The 12,253-nt window shown below is 36.3% G+C and overlaps 2 protein-coding genes and 1 pseudogene across 2 annotated transcripts; 1 reads left to right on the top strand and 2 right to left on the bottom strand.

Moving 5' to 3' along the window:
* Positions 1–1,351: 1,351 nt before the first annotated feature.
* LOC107020117 (protein FLOWERING LOCUS D-like) lies at positions 1,352–3,346 on the top strand. The gene is made up of 2 exons (XM_015220435.2): positions 1,352–2,575; positions 2,967–3,346. The coding sequence occupies exons 1-2, from the start codon at positions 1,396–1,398 to the stop codon at positions 3,266–3,268; spliced, it is 1,482 nt and encodes a 493-aa protein (XP_015075921.2). The 5' UTR covers positions 1,352–1,395; the 3' UTR covers positions 3,269–3,346.
* A 2,180-nt stretch (positions 3,347–5,526) lies between these two features.
* LOC107019788 lies at positions 5,527–7,393 on the bottom strand (annotated as a pseudogene).
* Positions 7,394–10,798: 3,405 nt separating this feature from the next.
* Positions 10,799–11,495, bottom strand: LOC107019787 (BLOC-1-related complex subunit 8 homolog). Its single transcript, XM_015220160.2, has one exon. The coding sequence runs from the start codon at positions 11,469–11,471 to the stop codon at positions 10,863–10,865; it is 609 nt and encodes a 202-aa protein (XP_015075646.1). The 5' UTR covers positions 11,472–11,495; the 3' UTR covers positions 10,799–10,862.
* Positions 11,496–12,253: the final 758 nt, after the last annotated feature.

Here is a 12,253-nt window from a genome sequence, read left to right as displayed (position 1 = left end):
CATATTGTATTATAAGTGTATTAAAATGTGTGATAAATATATTATTCATCATTAAAATTTGTATTATATGTGAATAATAAATTGTTCTTTGTAATATGTATTAAACTTGTATTATAAATGAATTAAAGTGATCAAGTGAAAAAAAAATATTAATGCAATAAATGATAAATATTTTTTTATTATAATATATTTATATAAGTTTCCCAATAAATATTTCGATTAATTGAAGTTTATAAAATTAAACAATTTAGTGGTCTCAAATTCGGGAGTTTTTTTTCCGGGGGCGTGGAGGATAAGGAAATGGAAGAGAGGATTATAAGATTTAAGAATCGAACTTTACCAATAAGATAAAGTTTAAATAGTTAATAAACTCAATAGTCTATAATGTGAAATTTAAAACTTTGTATATTATAAATTTGAAACTGAATTTACTGGAATGTTTGAGAAGGAAAAATAAATAAATAAAAAGAATGTTTTTGGTCATATTTTATAAAGTTAAAAGGCATTTTTTATTAAATGAAAAATTACAAGAATATAAAAAAAAAAAACTAAAATAATTTGGATGTATTTAACTAAAGTCAAAAATACATCAAATGCCATGCATATATATATTTGTCACTTTGTTCTTCACGGTCTCCTCGTTTTCTTCTCCCTTTTCAAGAATAAAAACTGTCATCTTTCTCCTTTCATCTTCGTTTCGTTAGAACCAAGAAAAAAGTTTGAAACAAACCATAAAACCCAAATCCATGTTCTCCGATCATTCATTTTCATCTTCTCCGGTCCCATAGCCTCTTCTCCGTTGCTAAATCCGTTACAAAAAGCAGAAAAATCCATCAAAAAAATCCCTGTCCAGCTCTCAATTTATTTATCTAACTTAAACTCTTGATTTCAATTTCAATTTCAGTTCAGTTCCAATTTTTAACCTACCCTTAAATCCGGTTTGATCCTGAATCATTTTCATCTTCTGCCATGAATAGAAGAGGAGGTAGATCAGAAAGTAAAGAGTGTTTAAATCACGTATCCAGTGATTTTGTCAGTAATACTAACGAGGAACAATCTGCATTGGTGGCTACATCTTCGTCAGGTAAAATTAGCAAAACTCGAGGAAATAGTTTTAATTTTGCTCATAGAAATTTTCAGTCTAAAATGGTTAAAAGTAGGATTTCAAAAAAGAAGCTTGTTGCAGATGAAACTATTTTTATAAACAACGAGTCATATTCTGAGGCTTTAGTTGCATTGACGGCCGGATTTCCGTCTGACTCATTAAAGGATGAAGAAATCGAAGCTGGAGTTGTTAGTGAAGATGGAGGGACAGAAGTGTACAACTATATTTTAATTAGGAATCACATTATCACGAAATGGCGTGAAAATGTGTCTATCTGGCTGACAAAGGATATGTTTGTTGATGTTATACCTGAACAGTATAGTGGGTTATTAGATTCTGCATATAACTACCTGTTATCATACGGGTACATTAATTTTGGGGTGACATTGGCAATTAAGGACAAGATTCCAACTAGGCCAAGTAAGGGAAGAGTGATCGTTATCGGGGCAGGTCTTGCTGGGTTGGCGGCTGCAAGGCAACTGATGTTGTTTGGATTTGAGGTGATTGTTTTGGAGGGACGAAAGCGTGCAGGTGGAAGGGTGTATACAAAAAAGATGGAAGGAGGGAATAAAATAGCAGACGCTGACTTAGGAGGGAGTGTTTTGACAGGTACATTAGGGAATCCGCTGGGTGTGTTGGCTCGACAATTGTCATATACACTTCACACGGTGAGAGACCAATGTCCACTCTATCATGCTGACGGAACGCCCGTAGACGAGTATTTGGATAAAAAAGTGGAGGTTGCTTATAATGAACTTTTGGAGAAGGCAAGCAAGGTCAGACAAGACTTATCTCCGATTATTTCTCTTGGAGAGGCATTGGAAACTTTGCGAAAGGATTCTAGTGTTGCGATGAATGATGAGGAGATGAACTTGTTTAACTGGCATTTGGCAAATTTGGAATATGCAAATGCAAGTTTGCTTTCAAAGCTTTCCTTAGCATTTTGGGACCAAGATGACCCCTATGATATGGGAGGGGATCACTGCTTCTTGCCCGGTGGAAATGGAAGATTAATTCATGCATTGGCCGAAAATGTGCCTATTAGTTTTGAAAAAACTGTGCATACCATTCGTTACGGTAGAGATAGAGTGAAGGTGATTGCTGCGGGACAAGTATTTGAGGGAGATATGGTGTTGTGCACGGTTCCTCTCGGAGTTCTAAAGCGTGGTTCTATCGGGTTCTATCCAGAGTTGCCTCAACGAAAGCTGGATACAATAAGAAGATTGGGCTTTGGACTATTAAACAAAGTTGCATTGTTATTCCCGTATGTGTTTTGGGACTCCAACGTTGATACATTTGGTCATGTTGCTGATGATTCTAAGCGTCGGGGGGAATTCTTTCTGTTCTATAATTATGCAACTGTTTCTGGTGGCCCTTTATTGTTAGCTCTAGTCGCAGGAAAAGCTGCACATAGATTTGAGAGAATGACTCCTACTGATGCAGTAACCAAAGTGCTTCAAATTTTAAAAGGTAAATTCCCAAGTTCGATATTACCTTTGCTTTCATATACCAAAATAATATTTTTCTTTCTCTTGATTAGCATAGTATTTGGTTGCAGACTAACAGGTAAAGAATAATAAACTCTGCGAGCAATAAAATAAGAATGTACATGCTCGAGAAGTGAATTCATGTTATCTTGGTCTAGAATTAAGCAGTTGTAACAGTGTTAGTGTCATGCCCATTTCGTATTCATTGATTTCAGTCTGAAGCATGTATATGTTGTCTTGTTTGAGAATTGAGATACTTAAGAATATGAAGTCGAGTTTTTTTAAAAAAATGCATCGATTATATTAAATATGAAAGTTATGTTTCTTATGGTCATGAAGACAATGTATTGATGAGATTTGGGCGTTATTATCAGGTATATATGAACCACAAGGAATTAACGTTCCAAAGCCCATTCAAATTGTATTTACAAACTGGGGTAGTGATCCGTTCAGCTATGGTTCCTACTCCAATGTTGCTGTGGGTGCATCAGGAGACGACTACGACATTTTAGCAGAAACTGTGGGGAACGGAAGACTTTTCTTTGCTGGTGAGGCGACTACCAGGCACTATCCAGCAACGATGCATGGAGCATTTCTCACTGGACTTAGAGAAGCTGCAAAGATGGCCCATCACGCTAGTGTTAGAACATCGCATTTGCAGGCTGAGAAAAAATAATAATGAGATAAGGTATACTTCAGATCTTTTTAAAGGCATGTGTAATGTTTATTTAGACACTGACAACCAAGAACTTAAGTTGATACAAAATATAATGTAGTTTTTAAATAATTGACCATTATCCTGTATGGTGTAGAATTAACTTTATCTCTTTCTACGAACATCTTATTTCTTCGTTCTATTTACTAATTGCTCATGTATGATTTAGTTTCTAGATATGCCCGAGTTATTTTATTATCTTGGGACATAGTTGTTCATTTCCCTTTTGATCAACTCTATCATTTTTCTATATCGACATTGTTTGCATGATCATTTTATGCACTAAATGCTGAAATAAGATAACGGGACCAGACCAGACAGGCTAAATGGAAGCAACGAGACCAATTAGTAGGAGAAAGTTTACTTGATGTAATGTAATTATTGTGGGCTATATATATCCTTAAACAACAACAACAACAAATTTAGTGTAATCCTACATGTGAAGTCCGAGGAGGGTAGAGTGTATATAAGTCTTGCCTTTACCTTGAGAAGCTAGAGAAGTTGTTTTAGATAGACCTTCAACGATATTTTATAATAATAGGTAGAATAGTAATTTGAAGATAGGGAAAAACAAGAAGAATAATGCTAATACTCTGAGAATGGGGTTATTCTATTCTTCGACCTCCATACTTACTATTAAGGACCACGTCCTCAATGAGATGAGGCTATGCAATATCCCGCCTAGTCATATCACCCCGAATAATTCTTAGGCCAATCTCTACCCATCCTCAAGTCTACAATGGCTAACCTTTCACACCTCTTAACTGGGGCATCTACACATGACCGGTCCATCTCAACTTCACTTCTGCATCAATACTTCGAAATCAATTAAGCTTTATATAATGAACAAGTGTGTAGAACTCAATGCATTCTTGATTTTCAAAAATGTGTCTTCATCGATCAATCTTGCAATTTTTTTTTTTAAAAAAAGGGTGTAATAGTTACAATAACAACATACCTAGTGTAGTCAAGGTGGGTCTGTGGACGGTAGTGTCTAACGAGACCTTACCTCTACTGGGGAGGTAGAAAGGAAATACCTCAGCATATGTATTGTGTAAATGCAAAACCAAAACAGCAAAATTACTATCAAGCGTTTGCGGAATTCTATGAGATGGTGTGTTGTCTCCTTCATCAAGCTACCTAAATAGGATAACCATTGATCATTCTTAAATTTTATACTTAGTAGATAAACACATTTTAAGATAATATTAACGTGATTTTGTAAAAAATATTTACTTATTGGAAACACGGTACATGTGCTACGTGCATGCCCCGAGACTAAAAAATGGGAACATAAAGTAAGATATTGGAAGTCCATAAAGCTCTCGGAGAGTTGACTGGCCATTTTACCCTTCCAAAACCAATACATTAATTTTCTTAGTTACTCTTTAGAGATAAAGATATTTAAAATTTATATTGATCGATACACTAATATAGACCACATTCATATGCAAAAGAGTTAAGAACTTTGAAAGTATGAAATGTTTCACTAATATAGACCACATTCATATGCCGCACTAAAAGCTCATTCGAGTAGTCATTTCCTAAGGCTATATTTACCTATTAGAGTTAGAAAGATATCACGTATTAACATTAGCATCTTTTTGTTTAGCGCTAAAGGAAACTTGATATTGAACGTCTAGTCCGATTTTATTTCCTGGTTTAAAGCTCTATAAGGATTATATGTAGACGAAGAATAACTGCACTACTATGCATGATCATACCTTTAGATTATTACCTAGAAGAGTTAATCTTATAATGCAGGTTCATAGCCTCTTTTGTACTCCTTGCTACTACTTTTAATTACTTGCACGTATTACTAGATTTTGTAGATCTTCATTAAACGACAAAAGAATCTCCCTTATTTTGTATTTTATGTTGTTTTTGTTTTTGGTTTCGATCTGTTTCATTGTTTACTTTTTAATATGTACATCATTTGTATCTGTAGCATATATTAGACTTGAGACTAACATTTCATATATTTTGTGCTCAAAAGGTGTTGTAAAGTCAAGAACAACCATTGTCGAGTAAAAAATAGTCAGGTACGAGTCCTTCCAAAGTTCTTTTTAGCTTCCCCTTTGCTATTTTTTTCCCTTTAGTATGTCTTCTCTTTTTTTTTGTTCAAAGTTTCAGCTTCTTTATGGATCCCCGTTTTAACTTGTTCCTCAGGAAGGCTAAAAAAGTTGGCAAAGGCAATGAAAGCACTTATCTGTTGGGGATATCAGAACTAATGTAATAAAGGGCCACCAGAAACAGTTGCATAATTATAGAACAGAAAGAATTCCCCCCGACGCTTAGAATCATCAGCAACATGACTAAATGTATCAACGTTGGAGTCGCAAAACATATACGGGATAACAGTGCAACTTTGTTTAATAGTCCAAAACCCAATCTTTTTATTGTGTCCCGCTTTCGTTGAAGCAACTCTGGAAAGAACCTGATAGAACCACGCTTTAGAACTCCGAGAGGAACCGTGCACAATACCATATCTCCCTCAAATACTTGTCCCGCAGTAATCACCTTCACTCTATCTCTACCGTAACGAATGGTATGCACAGTTTTTTCAAAACTAATAGGCACATTTTCGGCCAATGCATGAATTAATCTTCCATTTCCACCGGGCAAGAAGCGGTGATCCCCTCCCATATCAAAGGGGTCATCTTGGTCCCAAAATGCTAAGGAAAGCTTTGAAAGCAAACTTGCATTTGCATATTCTAGATTTGCCAAATGCCAGTTAAACAAGTTCATCTCCTCATCATTCATCGAAACACTAGAATCCTTTCGCAAAGTTTCCAATGCCTCTCCAAGAGAAATAATCGGAGATAAGTCTTGTCTGACCTTGCTTTCCTTGTCCAAAAGTTCATTATAAGCAACCTCCACTTTTTTATCCAAATACTCGTCTACGGGCGTTCCATCAGCATGATAGAGTGGACATTGGTCTCTCACCGTATGAAGTGTATATGACAATTGTCGAGCCAACACACCCAGTGGATTCCCTAATGTACCTGTCAAAACACTCCCTCCTAAGTCAGCGGCTGCTATTTTATTCCCTCCTTCCATCTTTTTTGAATACACCCTTCCACCTGCACGCTTTCGTCCCTCCAAAACAATCACCTCAAATCCAAATAACATCAGTTGCCTTGCAGCCGCCAACCCAGCAAGACCTGCCCCGATAACGATCACTCTTCCCTTACTTGGCCTTGTTGGAATCTTATCCTTAATTGCCAATGTCACCCCAAAATTAACATTCCCGTATGATAACAGGTAGTTATATGCAGAATCTAATAACCGACTATATTGTTCAGGTATAACGTCAACAAACATATCCTTTGTCAGCCAGATAGACACATTTTCACGCCATTTCGTGATAATGTGATTCCTAATTAAAATATAGTTGTACACTTCTGTCCCTCCATCTTCACTAACAACTCCAGCTTCGATTTCTTCATCCTTTAACGAGTCAGACGGAAATCCGGCCGTTAACGCAACTAAAGCCTCAGAATATGACTCGTTGTTTATACAAATAATTTCATCTGAAACAAGCTTCTTTTTTGAAATCCTACTTTTAACCATTTTAGACTGAACATTTCTATGAGCAAAATTAGAACTTTTTCCTCGAGTATTGCTAATTTTACCTGAGGAAGATGTAGCCACCAATGCAGATTGTTCCTCGTTAGTATTACCGACAAAATCACTGGATACGTGATTTAAACACTGTTTACTTTCTGATCTACCTCCTCTTCTATTCATCGCATGAGATGGAAATGATTCAGAATCAAACCGGATTTAGGGGCAGGGTTAGAATTTGGAACTGAACTGAAACTGGAAGTGAAATTTTTGGGTTTAAGTTAGGCAAATGGATTGGGAATCGGAGAGGAATTTTGTTGACTCAAATTCGAGCATTGGTGATAAGTTTCGGGTTGGTGTCACTGGCTCTACTTCTACTATTGGCTGGCGGGAGCACTATCCATGCTTCAAATACTTCTGAAGATGGCACAGGTACATGCGCTTCGTCTTCCGGTGCAAATCATGGTGATTGGTAAAAGGCGTTATGGTAGAAGCACAAACTTTATATTTCTTGGCTCTTCTACGGTAATTATCTATATGTCATTTATCTCTTTCCTCAATTAAATCTTACAGCTTTTAAGCTTCTGTATAATATCTGTTGTATGATTGTGTTCTAATAGCCCGTCTTAAAACCACCTAGATTTATGACGGTGTGATTACAGTTAACATAGATCTGATTATCGACCTTGATGTTGTGTCTTGCAGGTGATTGGAATCCGTTATAGGTGTCTATCAACTCTTTTGCTTATTGTGTGCAGGAACTGTATATTTGAGCAGCTCTTTCGTTATCTTAAGACGAAAGAATTATGTGCTGTATTATTGTGTGCTATTGTGCATGTATTGTCATGAGAAAGATTTCACTATTGCTAGCAGAGTAACAGGTGAAAAAGCGCCTTTTACATAAGTAAGCAATTTGAAATTTTTGATTTTTTTGATCTTTTCTGCATTGAATTGAATGTGTTCTAACACCTCCTTATCTACACTACTTACTTATTAGAGATCTTTTTGTCTCAGATGTACTCGAGCAGTTGCGTTAGGCCAAGTAGGTGTGCAGGTTCAGATCTTCTTTGTTTATTTCTGAGCATTTCTCAGATGATAAAAGCTTCAGTCCTCTGTTTGATTGCTTCCATATCAGGCGTGAACATTCTGCCTCAGCATAATATCTATTTCAAAGGATCTTTATCCACATTGTGTAAGTGAACTTGAAGTTTTACTCAGAATGATCGGTTGAACAAACATTTATGTTGCTGGTATCTTTAGCCTATCTGAAAGCATTAAACTATCACAGAACAACAGCTTGTCAAGTTCCTTCAATCTGTTCAATAGTTTTAAGGTCAAAATTCGCATAGATGAATATATCGATGTTAATTTAGTGCTATTAGCACCCGTGCTTTGTAAAATATAGTGAGATTTTTGTTAATGCTAAGTGACACAGATACAGTATATAATTCTCACTGTTTGTGTTTGTGTTTGTAAGTGTGATCAACTGTACATGTATGTATGTCTTTTCATCGCTGAAGCTGGATTAACTGTATGTGTTTTGAAAGCAGAAGTTGGATGTATGTGGAAACTGTACCTAAGTAGTGTCGATTTTTCAGCGCCATTTCTTTGTCAACTAAGTTACTATTATTTGCCTGCAGTGAATGCTCACAAATCCATATTGCTCAAAATGTTCATGAGATTCAGGATTGAAACCAACAATAGTCGCAGAAGCTTCCACTCCTGCAAGAAGAGATCGATTGATGATGTGCTAATTCCTATCGAGTCATACCATATGTATGATCTTTCTGGCACACGCATTAAGCATGAGACAGAACTCCAGCAGATGTAGAACATTGCAGCCAAGCTGACAGTGCATTTAATTCTAAGGTTTGTCTTGTGCCGCTGGTTGTACAACTAATTACTGCTCTCTTTATGTTTTAGCTAGTCAATAGCAATAGTGATGTTTAGATAGTTATTTCTGTTCGTCACTTGAAGCAACTTATTTTAGTTTTTCACTTCCTGTTACCTTGACGTAAGATGAGATATGGTTTCAGTTGTGGATTTGTACTTGAGACTATTTCGAGTTTTTCATCCCTCATATAAAATACAAAGTCTTCAACATTTGCAGGTTTCTTGTTCCAACCTGAAAAGGCTATATATCATTGGGCCTAACGGCATAAGTGCTCTATGCTCTCACCAACTGCCTATTTCCGCAAACTTCAAATGAGTGACAGTATCAGATTGTGGAAAATTGATGTCTCGATCAGTGACCAGAGCTTTCTGAATCATTTGTTCAACACTCTGAGTTGGGCAATGACGGAATTTTCAGTTTCAGTTCGCGAGCAGGAAAGTTACAAGGTATTGTTCCTTTAAACGTCTATTATCCTTCTATGTTTGGATCAATGAGGGAGAAGGAAGCCAAAAAGGGTACAGCTAATTGATTAATCGTTTATCTATGGTTTAGTACTGCTAAGTGCTATGTACACCTTAAAGAGGTTCTTTTTTTATTGTCCGATTTCAGAGTTCAGAAAAGTTATTATGCATACTCTTTTAACCAAACAAAGGGAATTATGTTTGCCTTCTACTTTTACTTTCCCCCTTCCCCATTATTCTCTTTTCAACTGACCACACAGGAAATTTCTGTTTTTGACTTGCAATATCATTTTGTTGTACGTCATTTCTAATTTTCCGATTGTAATAAGTTTTGTTACGGATTTGCTGATAATATGTTTGAGAGGTTGTGCTCTATATTACAGAATAGAGTGGCAAAATAAAATGTTTTACACCCTGCATATTTTATTTACCTCAAGAAATGCTTTTTTCAAGTATAAATTCTAGTGAATTGCATGTGATGACATTCTGATAATGTTTTCTTTTGTCAAGTCCTCGAGTAGAATAGTGAAACCTCCATGTTCTGATGGTTAAATTATTTTTTTTGTGGTTTATCATTCCCCAGACTGTTATTTCTTTAGTGTTGAATCAAAGCCCTATCTGCCAAGTAAGGAGATCAATATTAGGAGAAAGAAGACCGAAACCTGATATTTCTGAAAAAAGAAAAGATTTTTAATCGACGGACTTGCATTCACCAAAAAATTGTGAGCTTGCATTCTCTTTATCTATGTGTGCTGCTTTGAATCTCCGAATACTAAACTCCTGTGCTCTTTCCGTTTTAACTTAATAGTAATATTCAAGATACTTATTTATGTTTGTCAAGTGAAGCAACTTCCTTGTACAATATTATCAATTAGAAATCTGAAGCATCACTATTCTCTGCACCCAGGAACAAAAAGCTAGTCAAGGCACTACCGATGGTGAGGTGTTTGACTCCAGAAAATCGCAAGAGGATGATGTCATGGCAGCTTTGAAGTCTGTATACAGGATGTTGCTCAAATACCTCACACGTATAAGCCTACGATGAAGCTAGCTAAGTATATGCCTATGATGAGATTAGACATTGTGCTCCCTGAAGTGAAGAGATTTGCGTAAGGTTCCTCAAGTATAAGCCTGTGATGAGGCTAGACATTGTTCTCCCTGAAAGTGAAGAGAGTTGTCTAGTCGCGTAAGGTTCCTTTACTAGCTGTTCTACGTAGGTTAACGTACACTGTGTTTGCATTGTAAAGATGTATAAAAGTCTGGAAATGTGACTTTCATTATATTGTTCATTGAGTGACTAACTATTGAGGCTGCAGTCTTTGTTTTGCCTCTGTAATGTGAGGATCAGGGCGCCCATTTCAACTAATAAAATTTCAACAGAATTATCATATTGTTAGATTGAAGCTTCTCTTTCCTTTTCCTTTGAACGCGTATGATGATCTCTCGTTTCTATGTTTCATGTTCTAGTACAAAGATCCATCAAAACGTGGTACATGTAAAATCACGTCCAAACAAAAAGAATTGTCAAAGCTACATCAAGCTTGCTTCTCATGACAAAATTTGATCATGGGACATGGTTTCATTTACCTACACGCAGACGTCTTGTAGAACATCTTCAGAGAACAGTAACGTTTCATCGTTGTTGACCTCTGGTGCAAGAGCTGTCATCTGCTGGTAATGTCGTGTCATCACTAGAACAGATTACAGATGGCTCATCATTCTTGGCTGGTTTAGATTCTATGGCATCCATCTGAGGCCATTTGAAGCTACTAGCTTTTTCTTTTGCCGACTTGAAAACATTTGAGACATAATCAGCATTCCTCTCACCATCTGGTTCTGGACCTGTTTTTCGACCCCAAGTAGCAGGATTCCACGAGATAGTTCTTCCAATACGAAAACTTGAACTTGGTCTTCTTATAGATCCATTTCTGAGCTGCTTCTCAGACACAAAGGCTAGAGAATGTCTGAGATTTTTCATCATTTCGTTAGCAATTGAGAATCCACACTCTTTCATTGACCTGACCATGACGATAGAATCCTCTGAATCTGCTGTGTGCAAAGTCACTTGACGAGATTTTCCCTCTGTTTTGCTAGTGAGATTGGTGAGGTTGGGCACTGCAGTGTGTGTATGTTGTTGAACATAGAAAAGCCCCGCTGAGGGCTCGTTTGCAATGAACTTTATCATGTCCATCAATGACTCGGTTATCTCTACAAATCCATCCGCTGTTGAAAACACATGCATTTTCTTGATCGCGAAAGGTTCTTCATCACTGGTAGTGCAAGAAAACAAATGCAGACAATTATCAGTTGGAACTTACAATAAACAAAGCTAATTAGTTTAAATATTGACACATATGCCATCATCTCCATGTTTCCAAACAATCGAGTTAAATACTACGACAACATACCTAATGTAATCTCACAAGAATCGAGGTAAATACATTATGTACGAAACCGTTTGCTATATGTAACAGTATCAGGTAGTCCTTATCATTTTTAAAGGCAACAGAATGCTAATCTAAGGTCACACATTGAAAACCTGCACCAAATGAACTAAGTTTAGTATTTTAAGTGGAGAAGAAGGATAGAGGGGCAGACCCTTCATACCCGAGCTTCGAGGGCTGTGATTGGTCCAAAGTGTCGTTTCCAGATTGATTTTCCGACCATTAAACATTTAACTGAAATAATTTATTCAGAACCTAAAATTCTCGATCCAACCTATTTCTTGAAAAAAAAAAAGACATCCTCAATTTCTCCAAAAATCCAAAATATTGAACAAAAGTTCAGTGAGTAAATGTAAATATTCATCAAAAAACAAGAACCCCATTTCTCAAAATCAAATCTTTAGCTCATTTTCACAATTAATGATACTATTAACCAAAACAATATCATAATCAAAATTTACCCTTTTCCCTAAACTCTAAAATAAAGATACAGAGATCAATCTAGAAAAGAAAAGTAATCAAATTAGTAACCATCAGCTGATTTGAAGCTTTCTTCTGTATTTTGCATGGATTTTGAAAA

The sequence above is a fragment of the Solanum pennellii genome, chromosome 5 (genome assembly GCF_001406875.1).
Source record: "Solanum pennellii chromosome 5, SPENNV200".
In the NCBI taxonomy this organism is placed as follows: Eukaryota; Viridiplantae; Streptophyta; class Magnoliopsida; order Solanales; family Solanaceae; genus Solanum; species Solanum pennellii.
Note: the sequence above shows the minus strand (reverse complement) of the source record. Positions and strands in the feature narration are given on the sequence as shown.

Coding starts and splice junctions, on each gene's coding strand:
- LOC107020117 (XM_015220435.2), top strand. CDS start 1,396: ATGTTTGTTGATGTTATACCTGAACAGTATAGTGGGTTATTAGATTCT. Junction 2,576..2,966: donor AGTGCTTCAAATTTTAAAAG/GTAAATTCCCAA, acceptor CGTTATTATCAG/GTATATATGAACCACAAGGA.
- LOC107019787 (XM_015220160.2), bottom strand. CDS start 11,471: ATGCATGTGTTTTCAACAGCGGATGGATTTGTAGAGATAACCGAGTCA.